Source organism: Cajanus cajan, chromosome 10 (genome assembly GCF_000230855.2).
Source record: "Cajanus cajan strain Asha chromosome 10, NIPB_CcT2T_4, whole genome shotgun sequence".
NCBI classification, from domain to species: domain Eukaryota; kingdom Viridiplantae; phylum Streptophyta; class Magnoliopsida; order Fabales; family Fabaceae; genus Cajanus; species Cajanus cajan.
Genome location: NC_138526.1, coordinates 52,727,256 through 52,754,599, shown reverse-complemented (window position 1 = coordinate 52,754,599; position 27,344 = coordinate 52,727,256). Strand labels below are relative to the sequence as shown.

At 32.1% G+C, this 27,344-nt stretch overlaps 3 protein-coding genes across 5 annotated transcripts in view; 2 read left to right on the top strand and 1 right to left on the bottom strand.

Moving 5' to 3' along the window:
- The window catches only part of LOC109812674 (calcium-transporting ATPase 9, plasma membrane-type), a 31,884-nt gene extending 25,616 nt beyond the window's left edge, over nt 1–6,268 (top strand). Inside the window, exons 27-33 of one of the 2 annotated variants that reach the window (XM_020376693.3) lie at nt 3,405–3,542; nt 3,673–3,773; nt 4,919–4,964; nt 5,064–5,198; nt 5,419–5,526; nt 5,608–5,699; nt 5,929–6,268. In XM_020376693.3, the coding sequence (XP_020232282.2) occupies nt 3,405–3,542; nt 3,673–3,773; nt 4,919–4,964; nt 5,064–5,198; nt 5,419–5,526; nt 5,608–5,699; nt 5,929–6,043 (735 nt within the window). In that variant the 3' untranslated portion in view covers nt 6,044–6,268. Of the gene's footprint in view, nt 1–3,390; nt 3,543–3,672; nt 3,774–4,918; nt 4,965–5,063; nt 5,199–5,418; nt 5,527–5,607; nt 5,700–5,928 lie in introns of those variants that run through there. The other variant, XR_002240934.3, reaches the window with a different exon arrangement.
- A 1,834-nt stretch (nt 6,269–8,102) lies between these two features.
- LOC109812640 (protein MANNAN SYNTHESIS-RELATED 1) lies at nt 8,103–12,041 on the bottom strand. 2 transcript variants are annotated; one of them, XM_020376638.3, is made up of 6 exons: nt 11,683–12,041; nt 11,065–11,194; nt 10,905–10,975; nt 10,434–10,519; nt 8,883–9,462; nt 8,103–8,739 (listed from the first exon to the last, which is right to left on the bottom strand). In XM_020376638.3, the coding sequence occupies exons 1-6, from the start codon at nt 11,782–11,784 to the stop codon at nt 8,482–8,484; spliced, it is 1,227 nt and encodes a 408-aa protein (XP_020232227.1). In that variant the 5' UTR covers nt 11,785–12,041; the 3' UTR covers nt 8,103–8,481. The 2 variants fall into 2 exon arrangements, with proteins under 2 accessions (XP_020232227.1, XP_020232224.1); XM_020376635.3 differs by having other exon boundaries at nt 11,065–11,200; nt 11,683–12,040.
- Nucleotides 12,042–19,110: 7,069 nt separating this feature from the next.
- On the top strand, nt 19,111–21,298 carry LOC109812683 (exocyst complex component EXO70A1). The gene has a single exon (XM_020376703.3). The coding sequence runs from the start codon at nt 19,111–19,113 to the stop codon at nt 21,040–21,042; it is 1,932 nt and encodes a 643-aa protein (XP_020232292.1). The 3' UTR covers nt 21,043–21,298.
- The last annotated feature ends 6,046 nt before the right edge of the window (nt 21,299–27,344 follow it).

Genomic DNA, 27,344 nt, shown 5'->3' with positions numbered 1-27,344 from the left:
TGATAATGGTTATTGTTGTAAAATGTAATTAGGACAGATTTGTGACAGATTTGTTCTATAATAATTAGGAGATTTGTTCTGTAATTAGGACAGATTTGGCTGATTTGATTTGTATAGTTTTTATTTCCTTATTTCCTTAATTAGGAGACTAGTAGTCTATATAAATGTATTTTGTACAGACTCTCAATAATTAAGCAATTCAAATATTATTCAAATAATATTCTGTTCCTTTTTTCAAGTTGGTATCAGAGTTACTTTTGTTGATGCGCATACTCGGTTTACTTGGATTTTTCTTCTCAAAAGCAAAGCTCATACGCTTGATGTTTTTAAACAGTTTCATGCTATGATTCAAAATCAATTTTAATTACCTATTAAAGCTATTCAAACTGATTGGGGAGGAGAATTTCGTTCTTTCTCCTCCTATCTTGCTCAAACTGGCATTCAACACCGTCTCATTTGTCCACATACTCATCATCAAAATGGAGTAGTGGAACGCAAACACCGACACATTGTTGAATTAGGTCTTACAATGTTGGCTCAAGCTCAACTACCTATGCATTTTTGGGATCATGCCTTCCTAACTAGTGTCTATCTCATTAATAGACTACCTTCATCTTCCATTCAAAATGATGTTCCATTTAGAAAATTATTTCATCAGCTACCAGATTATATTTTTCTAAGAATTTTTGCTTGTTCTTGTTTTCCTCATCTTCGGCCTTACAACAAGAACAAACTTCAACTACGCTCACAAGAATGTGTGTTTTTGGGTTACTCTACTTCTCATAAAGGCTTCAAGTGTCTAACTTCTTCTGGCATAATTTTTATCTCTAAAGATGTTATTTTTTGTGAAAATCGGTTCCCTTATCCTAATTTGTTTCCTGCATCATCCAATAATCCACCTCCTTCTTCTATTTCTGTTCCTCTTGTTATTACTAGTCCGCAGCCTGCTATGCCTATTGATTCTCCTCACATCATCTCTCAAAACACAACTCCTGAACCTTCTATCTCTCTTCCTACATCTAGCCCCATTGCCACTTCACATAGTTCATCCTCTACCGTTCCGCAACCTCCATCCACTTCTTCACCCACTCATCATAATGCTCCAATTGCTAATAATCATCCCATGACTACCAAGGCCAAGGCTGGTATTGTCAAACTTCAACCTACTCTTTTACTCACTCATGCTGAACCCAAAAACACCAAACAAGCCTTAGCTAACGATACATGGCTTGCTGCCATGAAGCAGGAATATAATGCTTTACTAGATAATGGAACCTGGACTCTAGTTTCACTTCCCTCTAATAGAACAACCATTGATTGTAAGTGGGTTTTTCGTGTTAAAGAAAATCTTGATGGTACTGTTCATAAATATAAGGCCAGACTGGTGGCAAAAGGATTTCATCAGCAATATGGATATGATTATAAGGAAGCCTTTTCACCAGTTGTTAAACCTGTTACCATCCGTCTAATTCTCACCTTAGCCTTAACTCATCATTGGTCTATTTAGCAATTGGATGTCAATAATGCGTTTCTAAATGAAAATCTTGAAGAAGAGGTATATATGTCTCAACCTCCAGGTTTTGAATCATTTGATAAGAATTTGGTTTGCAAACTTCATAAGGAAATTTATGGTCTTAAACAAGCACCACGTGCTTGGTTTGATAAGCTTAAAGCTACATTGTTACAACTTAACTTTCAGATCAGCAACTGTGATCCTTCCTTGTTTGTTTATTCCCATGATAACAATGTAATCTACATTCTTGTTTATGTAGATGACATTATTATCACTGGCAATAATTCTTCTATCCTACAGAATATTATTTCCCAACTCAATTCAGCCTTTTCCCTCAAAGATCTTGGTCGCTTGGATTATTTTCTTGGCATTGAGGTCAAATCTAATTCTGATGGCTCACTTACATTAACTCAAAGCAAGTATAATCGTGACCTCCTCAATCGCACTAACATGGAAGATTCTAATCCTATTTCTTCACCCATGATTAGTGGGTGTAAATTGTCTAAAACAGGTTCTGAAAAATTCCTAGATGTATCCTTATACAGATCTGTGGTTGGTGCATTACAATATGCAACCATCACTAGACCTGAAATAAGTTTTTCTGTTAATAAAGTCTGTCAATTCATGTCTAATCCACTTGAACAACAATGGTCTGTTGTCAAACGCATCCTTCGCTTCTTAAAGGGCACTATGTTCTTGGGATTACATCTGCAACTAGCTCCATCTAACTCTCCTTTGTCTATTCAAGCATATTGTGATGCTGATTGGGCTTCTGATCCTGATGACCGAAGATCTACCTCCGGTGCTTCTATTTTTGTTGGACCCAATCTCATCTCTTGGTGGTCCAAGAAGCAAACAGCTGTTGCTTGCTCCAGCACCGAAGTAGAATATAGAAGTCTTGCCCTTGCCACTGTTGAAGTCATGTGGATTCAAACTTTACTGTCTGAATTGCATGTTTCTCATCATACACCTATTGCCTATTGTGACAATATGAGCACTGTTGCATTAGCCCATAATCATGTTCTTCATGCTCGGACCAAGCATATGGAGCTGGATCTCTTCTTTGTTCGTGAAAAAGATGCTGTCAATCTTCTTCAAGTTGTTCATGATCCAACTATTGACCAATATGCTGACATTCTTACTAAAGCTTGTCTCCAACTCGTTTTTGTGAACTTCGGACCAAGCTCAAGTTGGTTGACTCTGCACCTCACCCCACTTGATCTTGCGGGGGGATATTGGAGTTTATAACTTAACTGCTTAATATTGTATTAGATATAATATTGTATAGGGTTATTCTTTCTGTTATTTTTCTGTTTTAGTTTGGTTACCTGTTCAATAGGTTATTGTTTCTATAGCTTCTTCTAGAAGCTATTGAAACATATATATATATATATATATATATATATATATATATATATATATATATATATATAGGACTATTGTATTACAGATTCTACTACTGAAAGTAACAATTTTCTTCTCCGCTAATCTTTCTATGTCTCTCTCACTCTTTCTCTCTCTAATCTCTATAAAAATTTATTAATATCTTTTCAAAATATAGAAACCCATTAAAAACTCCTAATCATAGATACAGTTTAAAAATTTGATAAAACTACACTGATCTATCTCTTAATTTATTTTAACCATTGTTTTAAATTTTTTTATCATCGATGTTCTTTTCACCTTTCCTGCAAAAAAATAATTAACTCTTAAGTTACCATGGGCAACAAACAATCCAAGTTTCAAGCTGTATTAGTGAAGGACTAGTTGTGATTTGATTTTGGTTTCACCTTGTCTTGAGAAGAGATAAATTTATTTCATAAAGACACAAGTATTCAGTGGATTGGTCCGATCTGTTAATAATCTAAGATGCGTAGTTCTCTTTGTGTAGGTTGTTCGCTGGGGGCGTTCTGTATATGCTAATATTCAGAAATTTATTCAGTTCCAGCTCACAGTTAATGTTGCTGCTCTGGTGATAAATGTTGTGGCAGCAATATCTTCTGGTGATGTTCCTTTAAATGCTGTACAGGTACCCTGCCCTCTTTCTGCTCTTTTGTTTAATATTTCATTATTTGCAGTTGCATGTATGATTCAAATTACAGATAGTCACATTTAGCCGTCTTACATATTGGTTTCTAATGTACATGCCCTTGGTACAGCTTCTGTGGGTCAACCTTATCATGGACACACTTGGGGCTCTTGCACTGGCTACAGAAGCACCAACAGACAGCCTTATGCACAGAGCACCAGTTGGCCGAAGGTTTGGTTTGATTGACTCCCTTACTATACAGCTTAACATTTAATACGTTTAAACCCGTGGTGCTGGCATGTAAATGCAAGCACACATCTACTCGTGGTCAATACTTGATCCTAGTCACATGCATGTGAGACATATCTATCAGTTGCTGCTTTTGCTGTTAAACAGTGTCAGTTCTTTCCTTTTCTTCTGTATAATTAAATTTAAAACAAATAGGTTTGACATGGTGCTGGTTTTGCACATCCTTTTTCTTTGTTGGGTACTATGATGACATCATTTTTTGTTGTTTATGTTTTTTAAAGCTAAAAATTGATATATGCACTACAGGGATATTTGAAGAATGAGTTTTTCTGTTTTTGTGACCTTTTGTGTTACTATGAATTGAGCAAGTTTTTAATTTTTTTATGAAAGAAATAGAGAAAAAATTATTGAGGCAGAAAAGTTATCCTTGCATGAGGACATATAAAAAGGTACATTTGCATATTTCGTAAGTGATATACATTTGCTTAGACCGACAAGGCAAGGAAACATTCCTTAAGCATTAATTGCTTGCACCTTTCTTTCCAAAAAGCACGAGAAAAAGTGGGAAGAAAGCAAACCCCTCCGTGTTTGCACTGTGCATCCTTGTGTCTTCCTGTGTGTAAATTGCATTTTCTTTCACAGAATAACATTTTGTCTAAATATTTCTACCTTTAACAATTTTTTTTGCTTAACTGGATTTAAAATGGTCGCATGTTCTCTATAACTCTAGGGGCACACACTGAGCTATATATGGTTGATTAGTTGCATGTTTTGGGGAGGATCACTTTAATGTATCATAAACGGGATAATATAATTTTTTTAGCATGTTTGTAACTAATCACAATTAAATTTGTAAACAAAAATATGCTTGACTAGAAATAAAAAAAAAACATGTAATTTTTGTAGTACATTGAGAATTTTATACTAATTTCTATTGCAATTTCTTAAATTTTCATGCACAAATCACTACTTCACTTAAATTCAAACTAAATTTTAATTAAAATCAATTTTACAAAAGCAAGGTTATTCAAAATCAAGTTTGAAAATACTCACTTGAAGACAAAATTGGGCATTGAATTAATATTTCTGTGCATGCTTTCACTACGATCTTATATTTTGGCTTTCAGGGAACCTCTTATAACAAATGTCATGTGGAGGAACTTGACCGTACAGGTAAAATATATTTTATTCTATAGAGACTTGTTAAGATCGTCATTGAATTGGAGAAGCATAGGGCAGTTAAGTTAATGATATTTTAATTTGCCATTGCAGGCACTGTATCAAGTCGCTGTTCTTCTCGTTCTTAACTTCGGCGGTGAAAGTATTCTGCGTAATAATCAGGATTCTAAAGCCCATACCATACAAATGAAGAATACTTTAATTTTCAATGCATTCGTCTTTTGCCAAGTAAGTGAATATTAGTGCAAATATGAGATATTTGGCTGGTTCTTACGTCAGGAGGGACATTTTTTGGTGCCTGGGGTTTATCCGAGGTTGACGGATTGAACCGCTCTTTATTCTCCCATCTAGAATCAAAAAATAGTATTCTCCCCCCATACAATTGCAATAACTTTACTTTAATTCGTTAAATTCTTATTGAACAGTTTTATGATGCTTCAACTTACAGGTATTCAACGAGTTCAATGCTCGAAAACCAGATGAGATGAATGTCTTCAGGGGAGTGACCAAGAATCGTCTCTTCATGGGAATTGTTGGAATGACCTTTGTGCTTCAGGTGAATAGGCATCCCTCTTGTCATACGTATTCTTAATTTTCAGCATTTGAGAGTTTTTCTGACTCTACTACAAATTTTTAGATAATCATCATCGAGTTCCTCGGAAAATTCACAACGACAGTGAAGCTTGATTGGAAGTTGTGGCTTGCTTCTCTTTGCATTGGCCTTTTCAGGTTAGTTTTCTCCACTTTTTCATTATCAAAATTCTGATCTTATCCATCCTACTATCCAGACAGCTCATTTTTTCAAAGTGGTCAGCATTTGTATGAACATTCTACCCTCAGTCCTTTAGCTGCATTATATGAACAAACTTAAACATTTCCGTATGCAAGGTTGTAATTCATTAGGGAGTTTTCGTTTGGTTTGTTGGGCGTACTAACAGCTGATTTTACCTTGTAACAGCTGGCCTCTTGCTATAGTTGGAAAATTCATTCCAGTTCCCAAAACACCACTGTCCCGAACTTTCATGAGGTCATTCAGAAGATTGAGGAAGTCCCGAGCAGGAGCAGGAGAATAGAGAAAATCTGTTACGAAAAGGATCACGTGCAATTCACAGTTAACTAACCACTGACTACTGACATGTTACAATACATATTGCTAGTCCACGCTGTTGAGCCTTCTCTCTAGGAATCTTATTGTTCTCGAAGTTCAACATATAGCAATCTTATTGTTCTAAAAGTTCAATATGTCATTGAATGCTTCTAGCGCCAATATGTTTTCTAGGGTCTTTTCTCTCTCTGTCTCTCGCGCTCTCTCTCTCTCTCTCTCTCTCATTTATTGGTTATTATTATCTACTCTAATTTTCGTTCCTTATTCTCCTTTCGTGTTTATTTTGTCTGCATGTCGAGTATTCCTTTTTATTTTTTTGCTAACTCTTCTTTTTCATATTGGTTGTCTCCTTTATTTTTACTTTTTTATTTTAATTAAATTATCTTTTTATCCTTTATCTTATTTGTTAAATTTATTTTGATCTTTTATCTTTTAAAATATTTGTTATGATCTTTTATCTATTGAATTTGAATTAATTTGGTCATTTTAAAATATTGATTATTTTTTAATTTTGAGATATGATTTTAGATTATTTTGTTTGTTGATTTAAGATTCAAAATTAGTTTTATTAGATTCACTTATATGAAAATTATTGAATATAATTAAAATTTAAATATAAAAATATTACAACCATGATAAAAATTGCATAAAAATAAAATTCAAAAGATAACTAAAAATTTAAAAATTATTATTTCATGCTACTTTTTAATTATTTATAATATATTTTTTACATGATTTTTATTATGTTATAGTTCTTATAAATTTAAACGAATAATATAACTCTTATACAATGAAATTTATAATTGCTAATTTTATATCTTGAATCAATTGAAAATTTATTTAAAATTATGTTGCAACACTAAAAATTATTGTTGTTTTTAAAAGAATCAAATTAATTCAAATAAAAAAGTAAATGAATAAAATGAATATTTTAATAAATAAATAATTAAAATAAATTTAAAAAATAAGGGGAAAGATAAAAATATAATTTAGTTATTTTATTTATTATAATTATTTAAAATGTAAGTTAAATTTTACTGTGAAATAATAAAAATAATAAAATAAAAATAAAGTAAAATGTTTTTTTTTTTTGAAATTATGGTCAAACTTAATCTTGGTCTCTATTTTTCTAAAAACTGTAATTTTGATCCTCGTCTATTCTAAATAGAATGAAATTAGTTCTTGATGCCATGTAACATCCACTGAACTACCGCTTGCCATGTTAGCAAAGTTAAGTAATATAGGATGAAAGACCAATTCTACCAATTTTTAAGAATACGTTACCTAAAAATATATGAACTTTTTGGCAGCAACTGATTTTGCGCAAATATTTTGGCAGCAACTTTAAGAGTTACTTTTTAATGAAAATGTTTTTAAGAGTTAAAATTCTTATCGATTTTAAATTTTTATTTATCATATTCATTTATAAAATAAAATTTAATATCTTAAATAAATTATCAACAATTAAAAATATTATTGTATTACATTATAAATTATTTATAAATATAATTTATTTAAAAATATTTATTTATAAAAATTTTAAACAATTTATATAATATAGAATTTATTTGTATACATAATTTATTATAAAATTAGTCATATATAATAAATATTTAGCTTGAGGCCAAAACATTAGCTAAGGATTAAAAAATCAAATTTTATGAAGATTATATATATATATATATATTAATTTTATTGAAGAACTTAATTTACCACCTTTACTATAATCTTTCTTTTCAACCAAGTTATTTTTCATCATAAAGTTTGAATTCAAAACTCAAAAATTTTAACTTCAATTCTATTCCGGATCAATGATATGTCGGTAATCTTTTTAACTATATTTAACCCTTTTCTCCCATGGTTATTGACTGGTCGAGGGATTGTTCGGTTACCACGTGACCAAATAAAATAAGGTATTAGAAGAAAAAGAACAAAATATTTTAATAAATAACTATTAAATAAAAATCACTATGGTTTGATGATATATTGAAACTCAAAATACGTCACAAAATGATGAAAACATGTAATTACATAAAAAGGCGAAAATATGCATCAAGATTAGCCTACTTCAAAAAATACATATACCTTATATCACGAAGAAAAAAATCCAATATATAGAATGACATACCATGGAGATATGAAACAAATATATCATCTTCAGTTTCACCAGCACCAATTATGATCAATAACTATGACTATGAGGCAACCAGAATTTTACAAACAAAATGTGAGGAATAGAAAGCCCTCTGTACATATATGACGGTGACTTGGAACGCCTGAAAAGATAAATTGAAGGGGGAAAACGCAAAAAGCCACAATGGGCGGGTAGTTTGGGAAAGTGAGATTGTGTCTTGGAGCATGATAAATAAATGAAGATGTTGGATTGGAAGGGTGAGAGGAAATGAACTAACAGTAACAAGAATATGCAAAGTGGTTTTTGTTAGAGACATAAGGAGAGAGGAAATTGGAGGCAGAAGCAGATGAAGCTGGAACCAGCACGCGTGTTTTTCCAGAACCTATTCTCTTTCCAACTACATTGGCATAGAACAGACCTGAAATTGCTGGTACGAATACATCACTCTCTGCACTCACGTAAAAGTCGATCACTTTCTCAAATTCAGAATCTAGGTACTCTCTCTTCTTATCTGCCGGCATGATGGCTTCCTGCACCAACCAATAACCAACAAGGATTTTATATTTCTATTTTCAAGTTCAAACAAAACAATGCTTCTAGTTTGTAGAATTTCTTTTCAATGTTCCAATGGAAAAACAAAGTGTGTGAAAGAGAGATTAACAAGTTAACTCACCTTTGTGTAAGTCTTAGGGAACAAATCCTTCAGAGAATCAAGGCTGCTATCCCACCTTGACTCTGTCACATAAACTGTGGTATCCTTGTCAAAACCAATCTTCCTCAAAAATACTGCAATCTCTTGTGCATTGTAGCAGCTTTTCTCCCCATCATTATCACTACCTTGGCAGCCCTTCTTATCCAACATCTCAACCCTCAAGTCCACAGCTATGAATTGCCCATCTGAATTTCGGCTTAAAGTTCTTAGTCTTTCAACCATTGAGCCAACCACTTCATGCATTTCTGGCTGCAACTCTAAGCTTCCAAACATTGCTAAGCATGCAACTGAATCAGTGTCACCTTTTTTCCCTGCCTTTCTCATGTTTATTGAAGGGAAGTAAGTTGCAAGTCTTATACTTCCCTTTGTTCTGTATATTGGCTCCACATGTTCAGCTATGTAATCTTCCGTAACCCGATTAGGGACTTTCACAGCAGCAATATTCCGGGTTAAAATATGAGCAGGAAGATCCTTTACCACTCTGACCACCCCTTCAATGCTTTTCATGAACACATCAACATCATAAATGTCCTCAAAATTCCTGACATTTCAATTGAAATAGTTAGGAAAACGTACTCCATTACACTATCAAAAGTAAATTAGAGTGAATTCAAAATTGAGTCCAACATGAGCTATTCATCAATGACATATTGACATCTACAATCAAGTATATGCTCAGATTGAGCAACCTCCGAAGCTAGCTTGCAATAAGAATGGGGCCTGCGATAACAAAGATGCAATTGGTCCTTGTTTTTCTTTTATTCTGTGTGATTTGTATTTTTTGTTTCTTGATTCTGCAATCGGTCCTTGTTTAATGGAGTGCATTAAGGCATTTTTTTCCTTCAAATTTTAGTCAACAACTTGACCAAGGATTTTGGCCCAGCCCTGGATTGACTCAATTCAGCAACAATGTGTTAATAGTATGTTAAAATAAAGGTGAGAGTGGAGAGACATCTAAATGAGGCACAAGAATTAAGAAGGAAACCTTATACGCATTTCAATCATGGTGCTGAGAAAAATCACAAACAGAAACCATCTGCCTACACTCTTCCCCATGATAATTACTTCCATCAATTGTACAATTTTTTATAATAGAAACCTAATTAATGCAAGATGTCCAGAGAAAGATTAATTAAAAAAGACTAGCATTTTATGTTGGGGACCAATGATCCAAAAAGCTAAGTTAATAGGAGAAAGGCCAACGTTTGTTTTTAAGAAACTTTTTAGACCCTAATTATTTACTAATGTCCCACTTAATATTTACATCAACAGCTTATGCATACTGGTTGATGACAAGAAAATGATCATCATCAAACACAAAAAGCAACACATGCAATAATACGATGGTTGCTCATTTGAAAACAAAAAGGTTAAATTAACGGGCACAGCTATTTAGACTAAGCTAGGCAGAGGTTAAAATATAGAGAGGGGGATGAAAATAAACATTTTCATCCCTAGACACCTCTTCCAAGTATATCCTTCATCTTTTATAGAATGAAATTCAGCACTAACCTCTTGTCACCAGGTTGGCTTCCTCTGATGTCAGGCATCACAAGTGTTGCCCCCAGACTTCTAGCAACAATCACAGCATCTGCTATCTGTACAACGCATCCCTAGAGTGTTAGAGGATAAGGAACAAATTGCAATTACATATTGGGGAGGACAATCAGGCATATCTATCAGGATCTAACTATATACAAAGTTATGTGACAGCCAATAAAGAACTTACAATTATAAATGTTAACTAGCAGCAACGGTCAGAAAAGGGGGAAAGAAAAGGCAAAAATGTTCTTCACCATTCTTGGAAAGTGTTCAACTCAACACTGGATTTAAAGTCTAAGTTCTAGACATAATTATTAATTAGTCAAACATATTGAAAGCACGGTAAATGAAAGAATAGTTGCTAACGTTTGAGAAACTGCTGCAAGTATTTGTAATACATAAGCAACTTCTCAGTAAGTTAAGCATAATGACTTAAGTTACCTGAGAAATATGATACTCTGGGCCATTGGTTAACGCAAAAGTAACAAATCCTTCAGTCTGCTCCACATCATCTGCCACCATGACAATATAAATGTCTATTTTGTAGTATGTATATGAAATAACTTCCTCAAAAATGCGAGTCTCAAAATAAAAATCTTACCAACGGATGGCTTAACCCAACACGGTTTTAGGTCATCCACATCTCCTTTCCAAATCCCTATATTCTTTCTCACATGAGTAGCATCAAACTGAGCACTCTGAAAGTTGGCATCCTCCGATCCTCCTGGTAGCTTTTCCTTGTATAGTAAAATGGACAAATGAAGTAAACTAAATTTAACCACTAAATTAAAGTCTTTTGAAAATAAGAAGAGTAAAAGTCAAAATAATGAATCTATTTGACTCCATTGGGCCAGAGTTGATACTTTGGTCCAAAATTCTATCATTAGAGAAGATTAATTGGGTGGCAATAGGAATCGATATTCACATCCAACTACTCGTGCAGCAAGTTCAGATATTGAAATGTGGTCTGAGCAGTCAATCAATAATTTCACAATTATTGTAGAACATCAGTTTCTGGAATTGAAGAAAAGGTTCAACTATTTTATTGAAAAGTTTCTATAAAGCAATTATGGTGTCTTCTCCTGGTTATAGTTTGCACTTGCAGGTGCAAATAAGGGATCTATAAGCTTTGTGAAAAAAGGTTTTGATTTTGATTCTTAAACTGAGGTAGCAAATGCAAATGAAGCAAGGCAGAGAAAGATGGATAGGATTGGATTACCTGAAGTGAATCAAAGTGGTCTCTTTTGATCATATTTCCGAGCATGACAAACATTGTGAGGGTGAGCACACCTGCAACCCCTTGTCTCAAATCCACTCCCATCTCTTATGCTTCAACTCAGAAGTAACCCTAAACTTTCTTAAAAATAAAAAAGGAACCTTGAGATTCAATTTCAAAGTTTCAGCAGAAAATAAGAGAACCCAAGCACACACTCACTCTACAATCCCATATCATATGCTAATCCCAGCCTCCTCCTCACTTTATAATTTCTAGTTTTTACACCACCGACACTTCACCTACAAAAATTAAAATCATGTCCAAAATCCTTCATGTATCCACTTTCCTTCTCTCTCTCTCTTTCATTCAAATATGTTTTTATTTACGACTAGACAACTTTTCAAAATGTATGCAATGCATGGAGGTTCATTTGATTTGATGTTTACAATTTATTTAATAATTTTATCTTTATAATTATTTTTTATAAATTATAAATTTTTTAAAAAGTAATTCACAAACACAGTATTTTTTATATGTATATATAAATCAAATAGACATATTATTCTGTGAACTTAATTCTTTTAAAATTTAAATAATTTTACACTATGAATCGATTAAAAATTTGTAATCAACATAATTTTTAAAATAGGTACTATAAAACATAATCTATTTTCATTGATGACATGTTATAATTAGATAATAATATAAATAGTATTTGCACTGTAAGGATATATATTATTTTCTCTTGTTATATATAATATTAAATAAAGTCTCTAATTTTAATATTTAAATAATAAGTTTTGGCTATGTTTGCCAAACACTTTCACCTAAATTTAGTTATTTTACTAATTAAAAAACTTGTTTGACGTTATTAATATTATTTGGTTAATAAACTTTTATAACTTATAACAAACTTAATTACATTTTATTATTCTTTCATTTTTCTTCTTTTATTAATACTTTAATTACAATAATATTTATATAATATAATATCAAAATTTTATTTTGGTAGAGATATCTATTCAAAGATATCTCTTAATGTTAAATGTAAAAATTTTCTAACGAGATTTTGACGTGATAAGTAAAGTTTTATATCAAATTGAATATCATTAAATTTTGACTAACGTTTAATAGTCATGAGAATGTTATCAATATTTAATAAATTTATATATAAAAAAATAATACTATTTATATAATTTATTACATTATTTTACATTAAACTTTAATATATTTTAAATAAATTTTGGTCTTTTATAAAGTTATAAATCACTCTAATTCAATTTTTCACTAAAAAGTTAACTATTAAATTAGTTGATATAATGAAAAAATATATATCTATTTAAGTGTATATTGATTTCTTTTAGTTTAAACTGGTTATGAATATTTTAAGTTATAAGAATAATAGTAATATGAAAAAATAGAATAAAGGAATCTGAAAATTGAAATTAAAATAATAGATCTATAAATAAGAAACTACAAGAGTTTAAAGTCAATTAAAAACTAAAATTATAACTAGCCAAAAATACATTTTTATCAATATAATAAAATTAAAATTTGTAATTATATAAAACATTTATAATTTAATATTTTATAGTTTAACACTTTTCAACTTTTAGCTAATTTGTTAGTTTTCAGCTAGCTTTTCAAATACTTTTGTCAAACATGGTTGTTTGGTAAACCATTGTTTGTATGTGATTTTCTTATCCAACTAATTACTAGTGTATTTCTTATGCTAGTCTCAATAATTTAATTATGTCTTATCTTATATTTCTCATTTTTCATGATATGGAGTAATTTCATTTGATACGCTTTCTATATGCAAGGGACATGCATGTTAAGTCTTCTAAGCAGTGAGAACTATAAACATAGGTTATACAAGTATACATGAATAATAGCAAAGATTAAAATTTAATTAGTAATCACATGACCTCTTAAAAGAAAGGTTATAAATGTGTATTTTTGATCATGTTTAATCTATATTTATGGTTTACAATTCTCGGGATAATTTTTTTTTTTTTTATGATTTAACATGTTTTCTACATACTTGAAATTATCTATCAAAGACTTATATTATTAAGAAAAACAATAATTATAAATATGAATCATGCATGAATGATTAAAATTAAAAATTAATGTGCGATAATATGACTACTTAAAAAAATCATGTGCATTTTTCTTTTAGCTTTGATTATTTAAATATGATTTTATCATCTATATTTAAACTTTTCATTTCTCACAATAAGAATTGTCCTCATTTAATATACTCCTTGCTTATAAGGGATGTATAAGTGATATCTTTTTCTCTTATATGAGAGATGTGAACAATAAATATAAGTAATAAATGATAAAAATAGAAGCTACTCAATAGTTACATTACCATTTAAAAAGTTAAAAATCATTCAAATATAATTTAATGACCTATATTAATATTTTTTAATTTTTTAATGATAAAAAAAATCTCATTTAATGTCCTTCTTATATATAACAAGAATAAATTTTATTTTAAGAACGTGAAAAATATAAATTTGAATCATACAATCGATATTAAAAAATGGTTTATAATGATATGATTACTTAAAAAAATGTATTAATTTTAATTTTAACCTTTTGAAATATGATATAATAATTTGTATTTATTTTAATTTTTCTACAACATGACATTTTACTTGATTTTCTTCGTGTGTTCTTACAAAGACATCTCAGCTAGTTCAGTCTAAAGTGTGAACCTTTTTGAAAGGTGATGGTACTAATAGATATAGATTATTGAAGAGGCGTGTATTAACATAAAATATAAAGTTGAAAGATAATAATTAGGCATTTGGTATTTGTTATTTTCATATTGGTAGGTAAGATATCAAGAAGCTGGGTGAGCTTGTTCCAAGTCTTGAATTGCGTAAACACCAAACAGTGCGTGGTTATTGAATATTGAGAGTACCTACAAACAATTTGTGAAACAGCTAGCTAATGAATAAATAGATTATTAGATTTAGGAATGGAATTTAATTAGTCACTATGCTCCTAAGACCATGTTCGCTTGTCAGTTTCGCGCGGTAGCCTTCCTTTTTCTTTTATAAATTAAAGTAATGATACATTATGGAAGTAAAGAATAAGTTGGATTTATTTATTTTTTCCTTTTTTTTTTAAGAAAAAGTTTAGATAAATTAGAGCTCAGAGACTTATTAGGGTCATGTAAACAGATCACTGTTTCCGAAGATAAATATTCCGTATCAATATCATTATTAAAAAAAAAAAATAGCATGTGTTGCAATCCTCACAATGAATTTTGAGTACATGATTGATTTTGTTGGGATACAAAATATTCACTCCTCGATAAATATATCTCTCAAATAAATATAAACTTATTTATTTATCAGATTTTGCTTCTACATTTTTTATAATAAGCATAATTATTAATTAAAAGATAGGAATTAAAATTATAATAAATTACAGTTATTAAATTTAATCATTAATTTATAGTAGACATATTGTATTTTAATTATACTTTACAACAATTTATTTTAATAGAACCAACTCTACATTGAATTTTAATAATTATATATATATATATATATATATATATATATATATATATATATATATATAACAAATCACATAGTTTATCATCTACTTTTATAAATACATAACTTTCTATAAATTGTATTATTATTTAATATTGATGATACGTTTGTCTAATGAGTCACCTTATAGTATAATAATTAAATTTAATAATTTGTTAAAATAAAAAATATAAGAGGTAACCATGTGGATGGACCGACAGAGGCAAGGATTTGGTTATGCCGTCGACTGCGGGTGGAGTGAAGTGTCAATTGATAATACTTAATACACGACTTTAAAAAAAAAAAAAAAAAAGTGATTGTGAGCAAAATATGGATCCAGTTTCTTTTTCACACATGTATTTTTATTTTTTGTTTTTAATTAAAGCTAAAATAAAAACCATTTAATAACATATATTCATATATAAAAGAAATACTTCTCTTCATAATTGATCTTGATCTTCACTTTTAGTTGAATCATTTTATCATTTAATTACATAAAATAAATTAAAAAATTAAGAATTTTTTAATATTTTTTTCACACAATTATTAACCTCCTCACACATTTTCAATAACTATTATTTCATTATTTTTTCCCTTATTTTTTTTTTAAAACTAATTAATCATAAGCTTCCTCACACTCTTTCAATTATTCTACCTACTTCATTATTATTTTTTATTTTAAAGAAAATTCAGGAGGCACAAGGTGCCTCTTCTTTATTTTGCATAATAAAATACAATGTTACAAGTTAATATAAATTATCGAAATTTATAATTTAATTAATAAATAATATTAAAAAACCTAAATAATAAAGTGTAACGATTAAGATAATGGAAGGTGGGAATGGGAAGGTAAGCAGTAAGATCAAATGGTGATTAGCATAACAGTAATTGAATTAATTATTATATGTGACGTGTACTCCAAGTAAACAGATATTCATTAATTATTGAAATCAAATAACAACTAATTAAGACGACCCATCGAATGAAATTCTTCATGCTTAAACCTTTGTAACCCATCATTTGACATTTATCGTCACACGAAAGCCTCATTTTTTTTTTAATTACAATGGACAGTGGAGTTAACTAATTTATCTTTTTAGTACGCTTAAAAATATGTTATTCGACATTGGAAGAGGAATTCATGTTAACTGGTATTCCTTTTAAAATGATTATAGTTATTTGATATAAGAGGAAATCATGCTACCATCGATGTTTTCCTACATCCTACGTGTTACATGTTCCTCAGTAACTAAAGAAAGGCATGGGAGTTATGCGGATAGTCTAAGTGGATTGAGATTTGAGAGTAAGACATAGGGTTATACTGGTTAGAGTAAAAAAAAGGAATGGATTCAAATTCTCCCATTAACATAATAATTAATAGTTAAATATTTATTAATAATTTTTTTAAAAAAAATTGTGAAGTTATACTATCTTAATCTAAATAATTAGGAATATTCATTATTAGATCAGATCAATTTAATAATTCGAACTAAATCAATTAAATTAATTTGAATTTTTTTTTATATTTGGATTCATTAGATTGAATCAATCAGACAATCTAAAATCAAATTAATTAAATTAATTAGAATTTTTTTATTTAGGTCCAACTTGAATCAAACCAATTAAATCTAATATTAATTAGTTTTGACAAATTTACACATTCAAAATCTAAAACAGTTTAAACCAAATCAATTAACTTTTATATTATTATTTTTTTATTTTTATTTAGTTAATAAGTAATACGTATGTATCATTTTATTTGTTTTGAAGATGTTTTTGTTACAATATATAGATTTTCTCATTCCTTTTTCAAATGTTTAAAGAAACTAAAAAGAATTATTTTGTAATATATTAAGAGTCATTTTCACACATTATAGTGGATTTGAAATCCTTAAGTAGATTAAGATAAGAAACAAAAAAGAACTATATTGCATATCTATCAATTTAGTTAATTTTTTTTACATTATATTAATTTAGTTAATATTAAAGAATATATTTACTTTGAGAAATAAATATTTAATTTATTTTTAAAAAAAATTATTAGATATTCTATGACTCAAATCAAACCAATCCAATTAATATTAAATTTATTTGGTTCGAGTAAATTTTTTTTATGAAATTCAAATAAATTTAATTAATTTAGATTAAATTTTCACTCAAACTTGATCGAACTCATTCCGTTAATATTCTCAATGATTAACTTACATTTATTAATCAATTATCAAATTGAAGGCATTTATATTGTTATACACTTTAAGAAATGATATAATTTTAGAATTTAATAACCATCTATCTTCTAAAAACTTTTTATATTGTCAATTAATAATAAAAAAATATTGTTGATATAATTTTTAAAATAATTATTTAAAATTTAGTTAACTTATCATGATGATTTATTTGGATGAGTGTGTAAACATATTTTACACTATTAATACATAATTTATTTTCTCTATAGTTAATGTTTTGGAAAACGAGAATAAAGAGAGTGGGAAAGAATCAAGAAGAATAAACATTTGGCGAAGCAAGACGGTTGGATGAATGAGGAGTATTTGGAAGAAAGAAAATTAAAAAGTATAAAGATAAATTGATATGCCAAAAATAAGGGAAGGGAGATGTGTTTAGTATATAGCAAAAAGCATATTAAATCTTAGCTGGAACAACTTGGGCCGTTCCGACAGGCAGCCTGGGTAACGCAGTTGGTTTGCGACCTATAGAATTAAATGGATTGGTCAATAACAAATACTAGGATTTGCCTTAATATTGAAACACAAGCTTCTTTTTTCCTTAAGATTCATACACTACGCATTTGATCTTCAACTAAACCTTCTTCCCATCCCGTTACCCATACTTTCAATCAAGCTTTACTCTTTAGTTAAGATACATAATTATCGGACCACTTGTGCCCACCAGTAATGGAATTTGTTTTTGTATCTGTTTATTCAAATTCTCCCCCATCACCAAATTCCTTCAACTATTATATTTCTCATTTTCAATATCTCTTTTATACTTGTACAATAATGTGGCACGTGAAAAGGGGATGATGATGGATACAGCATACATTCCCTGGCAGGAAATAGCTGGACTAGCTTACATTTTGGTTCAATTCCATCATAACTTTCTTAGCCGTAATGAAACAGCGAAAGGGCCATGGCTGTTCTACTCCTCCTATGTACAGCAGCAGTAGGTGCTGTCATAACATTTTATTTGCAAGTGTTGCTACTCTATTAATTTATTGAAAACATTGATTGAATGATATATTGATGTGTCTTGAAATATTTACAATGTGATGTGATGAACGGATATTAAACATTACACTTGAGTATATTTAAATTACGTTACATGTAGTTGAATAAAACCAAAATGGGTGAAACTATTGCAACTCTTCATAAAAGCTTATGTTTTGAGACACATGGTTGAAACTTTCGACACACTTACCTACGAATATTCAAACACATTATCAAGAAACAAGTACTAAATATCTTTCTTAATTATTTTTGGTGTGCAATAATTTATGCAATTATATACTTACGATTCAAATAGTTATCTGTGGTGCACAAAAAGTTTTAATTGGTGTAGGTCAAGTCATTAATATGAGTATTACTCAATTTTTAAGAGTCGGAAGGCTACAAGTTGAATGCATTTGGTTGGAAGATTGTTGAGTTGAGATAAGAGGAGGTGAAGGCCTTGGTAAATTCAATTGAAGGAAGTTGTAGCGCCAATTGGTTGTTTGGTTTGCAAGTGAAGTTTGGTGTGAAAACGTGTTATCTTCATTTTAATTTGTCAGTTGAGTTTGGTGAAACCAAGTTAATGGACGACGCACCAGAAACCAAGAGAGGGAGGAGCTTTTCTTTTTTCAACTTTCAATAATCTGCCAATGGCTCACATGGAAGCCATAGAGAATTTTGAAGCCGCCAGGAAGTGCTTGCAAACTAGCTTAGAAAAATCAACTGCTATTGCTTCTGCATTAGACGAATCAGGATCAAGATTGGAGCTACTTAACCAGAGATTTCGATCCTTGGAAGATGCAACCTCAGTGCAAAAATGCTCGCTTGTTGACATTGGAGACCACATAGACACCGTTCTTTGCTCCGCAGCTGCAGTCCTCAAGGTGTTTGAAGCAGTTCATGAGCTCGAGGAGTCTTTCTTGGCCCACCCCACCTGTGATCTATGCACCTATATCTCAAACACAAAGAAGCTTGAAGAAGCACTGAAGCTTCTCACTGATAATTCCAGGTTAGTACTTGGGTGGTTGCACGGAGTTTTTGAGTTCTTACTAGACAAAACAATCACCAACGAGCGCTGCGTATTGAATGTGAGGAAATCTTTGAGAATACTACAAGAATTGAAGGTCATGGAAGAAGGTGCTCGTGGTGATGGAGGTCTCCTCACTTCTGCCTTTGACAGACTAGAGACTGAGTTCCACAGGCTTCTCATGGAGAACACTTTGCCAGATTCTGTAACACACAAGTTGCAGGCCATAGTTGAAAGATTACACGCAAATCACAGGCTGGACAAGTGTAAATCCATATATGTTGAAGTTCGAGGTATGAATGCTCGAAAATGTGCGGAGAGTATAGATTTGAGTTACCTTGAGATGCCAACAGCTGAATTTGAGGATTTGCATGTTATTGGGAGCTACATAGACCAATGGGGCCAGCATTTGGAGCTGGCTGTGAAGCATCTTCTTGAGATCGAGTACAAGCTCTGTAGTAATGTCTTTGAGAAAATTGGTCAAGAAACTTGGATGGAATGTTTTGCAAAGATTGCTATTGACACAGGAATTCTCTCTTTTCTCCAATTTGGAAGCAACGTTGCTGCGAGTAAAAACGACCCCATCAAGTTGTTGAAGCTGCTGGACATATTCAGAGTCCTAGATGGCCTAAGACTAAAATTCAACCAACTTTTCAATGGGAAAGCTTGTGAAGAAATTAGAATTGTGACAAAGGATCTTGTGAATGGAGTTGTCAACGGTGCTGGTGAGATATTCTGGCAGCTTCCAGCACAAGTGAAGTTGCTAAGGCCAAGTTCTCCTCCCACGGATGGCAGCGTTCCCAGGGTGGTGAGTTTTGTAACTGATTACTGTAATCAGTTACTTGGGGATACCTATAGACCACACTTGACACAGGTTCTGAAAATTCATATAAGCTGGAGAAAGGAAGTGTATGAAGAGGGTATTGTTTTCACCCAAATTTATAACATAATTAAGGAAATTGCTGTTAATTTAGATGCTTGGTCAAAGGCCTATGAAGACATCACTTTGTCTTGCCTTTTTATGATGAATAACCACTGCCATTTCTACAATTTGCGGGGTACTGCTGTTGGGAATCTGATGGGAGATTCTTGGCTAAGAGCTCATGAAGAATACAAGGACTATTATGCAGCACTTTATTTGAGGAATAGCTGGGAAAACCTTGTACCTATTCTTGTAGTTCGAAAAGACTTGCTGTCGTCCTCCGTGACAGCCCAAGATTTTGTCCAGAGACTAAATGCTTTCAATGTAGCTTTTGACGAAAGGTATAAGAAGCAATCTAACTGGGCCATCAGTGATGAGGTGTTGAGGGAAAATATATGCAAGCATTTGGTGGAGGGCATTGTACCAACCTATAGGGCCTATGTGAAGAACTACAGCTTGTCAATTGAAAACGATGCCAAGCATATAAAATATTCAGCGCAGATTTTAGAGAACATGATTAGGTCTTTATTTCAGCCCAAGCTGAGCAAGTATGGGAGAATCAAACAAACAGATTTGATCGGTAAATTAAAATATGCCAGCAAGCAATTTCGTTCCACTCTTAATGCACTATAATTGTGTACTCCATTTTCTTTTCATTTAGCAAAATGAAAGTGAATGTACAATTAGCTCATTTAAAAAAATGTATAAAGATATAGAACATTGGCTTGTAGACATTCATTTAATGCAATGTCTAATAACTTGGTTGCTTGGGTGTGCAATGCTGACTTGCTGAGAATTCTTCTGATATTTGAATCTCTTCGGAAAAGACCATAGTGCGGATTCTGTACCCTTACAAGTTTTCATTCTAATTTTAAACTAAACTTGAACCCATATATTGTCTAAGTATTTTAACCATGAAAGTGAAGAAATTGAGCTTGAGAAAGATTATTGAAATTGAAATAGCAAAATATAAATGGTTAAGAAAGCCAATAAGTGATTTAAAATTGCTAATAATAACACTGTCACGTTGACATACCATGAGTTGAAAGTGAGAGGATTTGAAAAGTCAAAAAGGAGATGACATGCATAACACATATACAAATCAAGCGAGGACTTGAAGTTTTGAACTGTCCACAAAATTATTGACATCTCACTCTTCTCAATTGATCTGATCTCCTCATCCATTTCTTTCTTCCATCTCTCATCAAGTACCGCCTCTTCAAATTTTATGTCTTCTGTTCCTGTCAATAGACATACTACATGTAACTCGTCAATGGAGTTGTAGATGTCTTGCAAGCTCCGAGTTCTAAGCTGCTCAGGTTCATCATCTTCCTCGGAATGCTCATTGGTCCTATCCGAGCTTCTCCCTATTATCTCCGAGCTCTCCCTCTCAGAGTTCGAGCTCCCCGAAGTCTCTTCAGAGTTACTCCAGCTCCACTCGCTTTCCTCATCTACCTGGACATCTCGGTTTACCAGAATTTTTCCTGTAACAGGGTTGTACAATTTGTAGGCTTTTACCTTTTCATCATACCCGATCAAGATATACTTCTTGCTCCTATCATCAAGCTTCGTTCTGAGCTGAGCTGGAACATGACCGTAAGCAAGGCTTCCGAAGATCTTGAAATGATGTATACTCGGTTTTTGTCCACTCCATGCTTCTTGAGGTGTCACATCATCCAATTTTGAATGTGGGCACCTGTTCTGTATATATATAGCACACTGCACTGCCTCTGCCCAAAACTTCTCAGGCATATCCTTCCCTTTAAGCATAGCTCGGACCATATCAAGAATAGTCCGATTCTTTCTTTCAGCTACTCCATTTTGTTGTGGTGAATATGGAGCTGTGAGAAAACGTTTTATACCTTGCTCTTCACAGTATTCCATAAACTCTGCCGATGTGAATTCTCCACCTCTGTCCGACCTCAAAGCTTTAATTTGCTTGTTAGTCTCTTTCTCCACCATGACTTTAAACTTTTTAAAAGCTTCAAATGCCTTTGATTTTTCTTGCAAGAAATATACCCAAGTCTTTCGAGAGAAATCATCTATGAAAGAGATGAAGTATTTCTTACCATTGAAGGATGCAGGAGAGATTGGTCCACACAAGTCAGTGTGTATCAGGCCAAGTTGCTCCTTTACTTTATACTCGGACGAGTTCGGAAAACTTGTTCTTGTATGCTTTCCGAGTACACATGCTTCACAAAACTTCTTGTCAAACTCAACACCACGTAGTCCGTGCACCAACTCCTTCCTTGATAGCTCGGCCAAACCTCCAAAGTTCAAATGCCCAAAACGAAAATGCCACATCATGGCTTCATCCTTCACGTCCAACTTCAAGCACTTATTTTGAAGGATGTTCAGCTCCAGTTTATACATCCGATTCTTTTTCATTTCTACTCGGGCTATTAAACGATCATGTTTGTCCTTCAAATAAAGCACTCGATCCTTCATCAGAACCGAGTTGCCTTTCTCCATCATCTGCCCCATGCTTAAGATGTTGCTCTTAAGTTCGGGAACGTAGTAGACATTTCTTATTTCTCCAACTCGTCCATCCTTCTGCATAAACTTGATGGTTCCATGCCCTTTTACTGCAACCTTGGAATCATCTCCAAATGACACGAATCCAGCCTTCACCTTGATGAGTTCGTTGAAGAAACTCTCTTCTCCACACATATGATTGCTCGCCCCAGTGTCCAAATACCAGACCGAGTTGTTTAAGCAACTCGAATCAAGCTCGGCTTCTGACTTCTCATCTGAGCTTGGAAGCTCAACTACTGATCTCTCCACGCAACTCAAGTTTAGCTCATCCTCGGAGGCACAACTCGGACGTAGCTTGGTCTCCGAGCTCTGCGTCATCATCAAAATTCCTGCTTCCTCGTCCTCTTCTTCTGTGAGAAGATTCTTCTCTTTCTCTTCACTTCGGCTTTTAGCTCGGCAATACTTTGCTATGTGACCGTATTTGCCACAGTTGTAGCAATTTGTCGATCTGCATTCTTTTGCGTAGTGGCCGAGTTTGCCACACTTATAACATTCCACCTCGGACCTCGGCTGACTTCCTTGGCTACGATCACCTCGTCCTTGTCCACCTCCATGATCACCTCGTCCTCTACCTCGTCCTTAATCACCTCGTCCTTTGCCACGTCCTTGATCACCTTGTCCTTGATCACCTCGTCCTTGTCCACTTGATCTTCGGCCCTGGGTGTTCCGAGTTTCATTCAAATCAAGTTGCGCCTGTAATGCTTGATCAAGAGTACCCTTCATCTTCCTCCTCCTTTGTTCGTGGGCTTCTAGTGACCCAGCGAGCTCTTCCACTGAGAGAACTGACAAGTCCTTTGACTCCTCAATTACGCATGCAATACTCTCGAAATCATTTGTTAATGATCTCAAGATTTTCTCCACAATTCTACTTGCTGGCATTGGCTCCCCATTCCTTCCGAGTTGGTTAGCCAACTTCTCCACCCGAGTTATGTACTCGGATATTTGTTCCTTATCCTCCATCTTCAAACACTCAAACTCTCCTCGGAGAGTTTGAAGTCGGATCTGTCTGACACGGTGGTTACCTCTGTGCGCAACCTCCAAGATCTTCCATGCTTCCTTTGAAGATGCAGCGTTTGCAATCTTCTCGAAGCCTGACTCATCCACGGCATTGTATAAAAAATACAAAGCCGATTTGTCCTTCACTCGTGTCTTTTCCAATGCGGCAATCTGAGCCACAGATTGGTCTTCGTCCTCCTCGGGTTCTTGAAACCCCTTCTCCACTATATCCCATAGACTTTGGGAACCCAACAAGGTCTTCATCTGTAAACACCAATTATCATAATTGGTTTTCTTTGACAGTTGTGGTACGGTCATTCCATTAACAACCTTCGTCATTACTCTCTCTTTCTTCTTTCCTCCCCTTCACAGGCGCACACTGTTTTCCTCTCACACTCGGCACTCAGAGCATAAAGCTCTGATACCAATTTGTAGAAAAACCTGAGAGAGACGAGGTAATACTAATGTTGTGGGTGAACGTAGCAACTCACTGTATTTTTTATTGAATAAGAGATGACATTTAAATAGTCATTTTACAACGTACTGAACTAACAAGAATATAATAAAATATCTTATCAAATCAAAACTTATCAAAAAACTATCTTATCTAATCTGAAACAAAATAACTCAAAAAATAAATCAAATAATTCCATATAACTTAAATCGGATATCTCGGATATCTCGGAATCTCTAGAAATTTAAGATTTTCCAACGGTTATCAGTAAGGTCTAAGTCCTGTAGCCAAGTAATATTTCCGATTTCAGGTCCTAATTGGCCAGAAATCCCAAAACCGGCGAGGTTAAGTTTGATGACATGGTGGGCATGGTCACATTGAACTCCTACCCAGGAGGAGCATGGAGTGGTATCAGAGGGAAGCCAGGTGGTGGATATGGAAGGAGACACGGATGTCCAGTGCCTCAAGAGAGACAAGAGAGCAACCCCGTCGGAGAAACAAACAACATAAACCAAGCAAGAGAAGACAATAAGACCAACTCGTGTATATGGTGGAGAACATCATGCAGTTGCAATGCTTGAGAGGAAAAGAAGCTTAAAGAAGGTCTCTACCTTGGTTCCAGATTAGTTGAACATGGCATGAAACAACCAACGTGTATGATTTCACATTTGTCACAATTTGGACCTGAGAAGGGGTAGAGTCCAATTTGTTTGTCGTGGAACGCGTTGGCTGTGGGGGCATGACATGATAACAACTCCGAGATACGTGGAGTTTTGTTTACAAGGAAATTACATGGTTGAAATTTTATCATATGCGAGAACACGTAAAAACACAACACCATGTCAAATAAGGCGAAGTTTTGTCTTGTTAAGAGAAATTGATAAATATCATTAGTGAAACTGATATTCAAATCTTGATATAACAATAATAATAAAGTTAAACAACAGAAAAAAAAAGGTTTTGCTTGGTAAATAGCAAGGTCTAATTTGTTGTATTTATGCAGTCTTCTTTATTACAAGATATAGCAAAGAAAGTAGATAAAGAGATAAGAAGGTAATTGGTGAAGGAAGAAGTTATGGAAACTGATTTACATCAGGTAATCAAAGCAAATGATGATTTGACATTTGACAAATTGTGAAATATGAAGAGAGTATTAGTAATTTTAAAACAACGTAACTTTATTAATTTGAATTTGAATTTGAAAATAATAATATACTCATAATAACAATAATTTAAATTTGAAAAATAAAAAACAATAAAAAAATAAACCTTGCACTCATAAGTTGTGCGTGGAAGTTACAGAGTAAGAGGGGAGGGGGTATATAATATAAGAGGTGAGTTAATTGAGAAGTGAGGATAATGGGAGTCTCACATAAGTATTCAAATTTATAATACAAAAGTTATTGCCAAGAAAATTTCCGTGTAAAAAATGGAATAGATATAAGAAAAATACAAATATATTCTTTCATCTCATTTTATATATTTTTTACTTAGTTTGATGGCTAACTTTATTTTTAAACACTTCTAGTTAAATATTTTGTCATTGATTTAAGTAAAATTGAATACAAAATTACAAATCTTTAAATCAAAGTTTCAAATTTAAACTTTATAAATAAAAACGTGATTAACAGATCATATCGGATTATAAATATGCAAAACCTAACCCTTTCTGTCCAACTCGATCCAAAATTGTTTTTTTAGGTTCAGATTTTAAAAATTAGATCTCATGCATTTTTATGATAAGCTTTACTTATGTTTCGGGTTGTCTAAAACCTAACCCAATGCCCTATATTATTTTAAAAAGATCTAACTTTTTGAAAAGTATATATTGATAATAAAAAAAATTAAATAAATAATAGTTTACATAATATTATGTTATATTTATAATTATTTTATGTATTTTCAAATACATATAATAAAATATATATTAATTTAACTTTTACTTCTTTTTATTTAGGTTAATTTAACTATACATAATATTAAGATTCAAATAATATTATAATATATTAAATTAACTTAACTTTTTCTATCAATTATGAATCAACTCATATTCACGTTAAAAATAAATGATTAACAATTTTTTGTGCCAAGTAAGGACAAAACTAAATTTGTCCTAATTATTCTTAGGCCTACTTTACTGTTGAGAAAACAATTCAAATTTTTAAATTCAAATTTTTAATATATTATTTAGATTTTAAAAGATATTGATTATTTTAGGATATTATTTATAATTGAAATATATTATATTTATTTTAAAGATTTATTTCTTTTTTTAAAATAGTGATAAAGGTCAATAAATATAGACTCTTGAGATAAGAAGAACCACCCGACGTGGAGGGGGGTCACCGCCTTAAATGAGAGAGGAGGTCATATGAAGGAGAGTTTCCAAGTTTCGCCAAAAAAACTTATGAAGAAGGAATTTTCAAGTTTCACCCATAAAACTTGTGAAGAAGGAGTTTTCAAGTTTAACTCACAAAACTTGAAGGGAGGATTTTCAAAATATATGTAACACATATTGAAATAAATAATGAACATCCTTGAAGATGTAGGCATGCATGAGGGACTGAACCACGTTAAATAAAATATGTATGATACTTTTCTATTTCTTTTATGGTGTTATTTTTATGAGGAGAGATCCTAAACCCTAAACCCTAAACCCTAAACCTAGACTTATTTCGTTCAATAATTCATGTTCCGTATCTAATTTCAACGATCCAACCGTTCAATTTAAAGTTCTTAATTCATAGATCAAATCTCCAAATTTTTAGAAAATTTGAAAATCATTTGATACTTCGTTTCATTAATTCAAATTGACGGATAATCATAAAGTCATTTTATACATTATTTTGAATTTATGAAATGAAGCATCAAATGATTCTCAAATTTTTTACAAATTTACAGATTTGATCTATGCATTAAGAACTTTAAATTGAACGGTTGGATCGTTGAA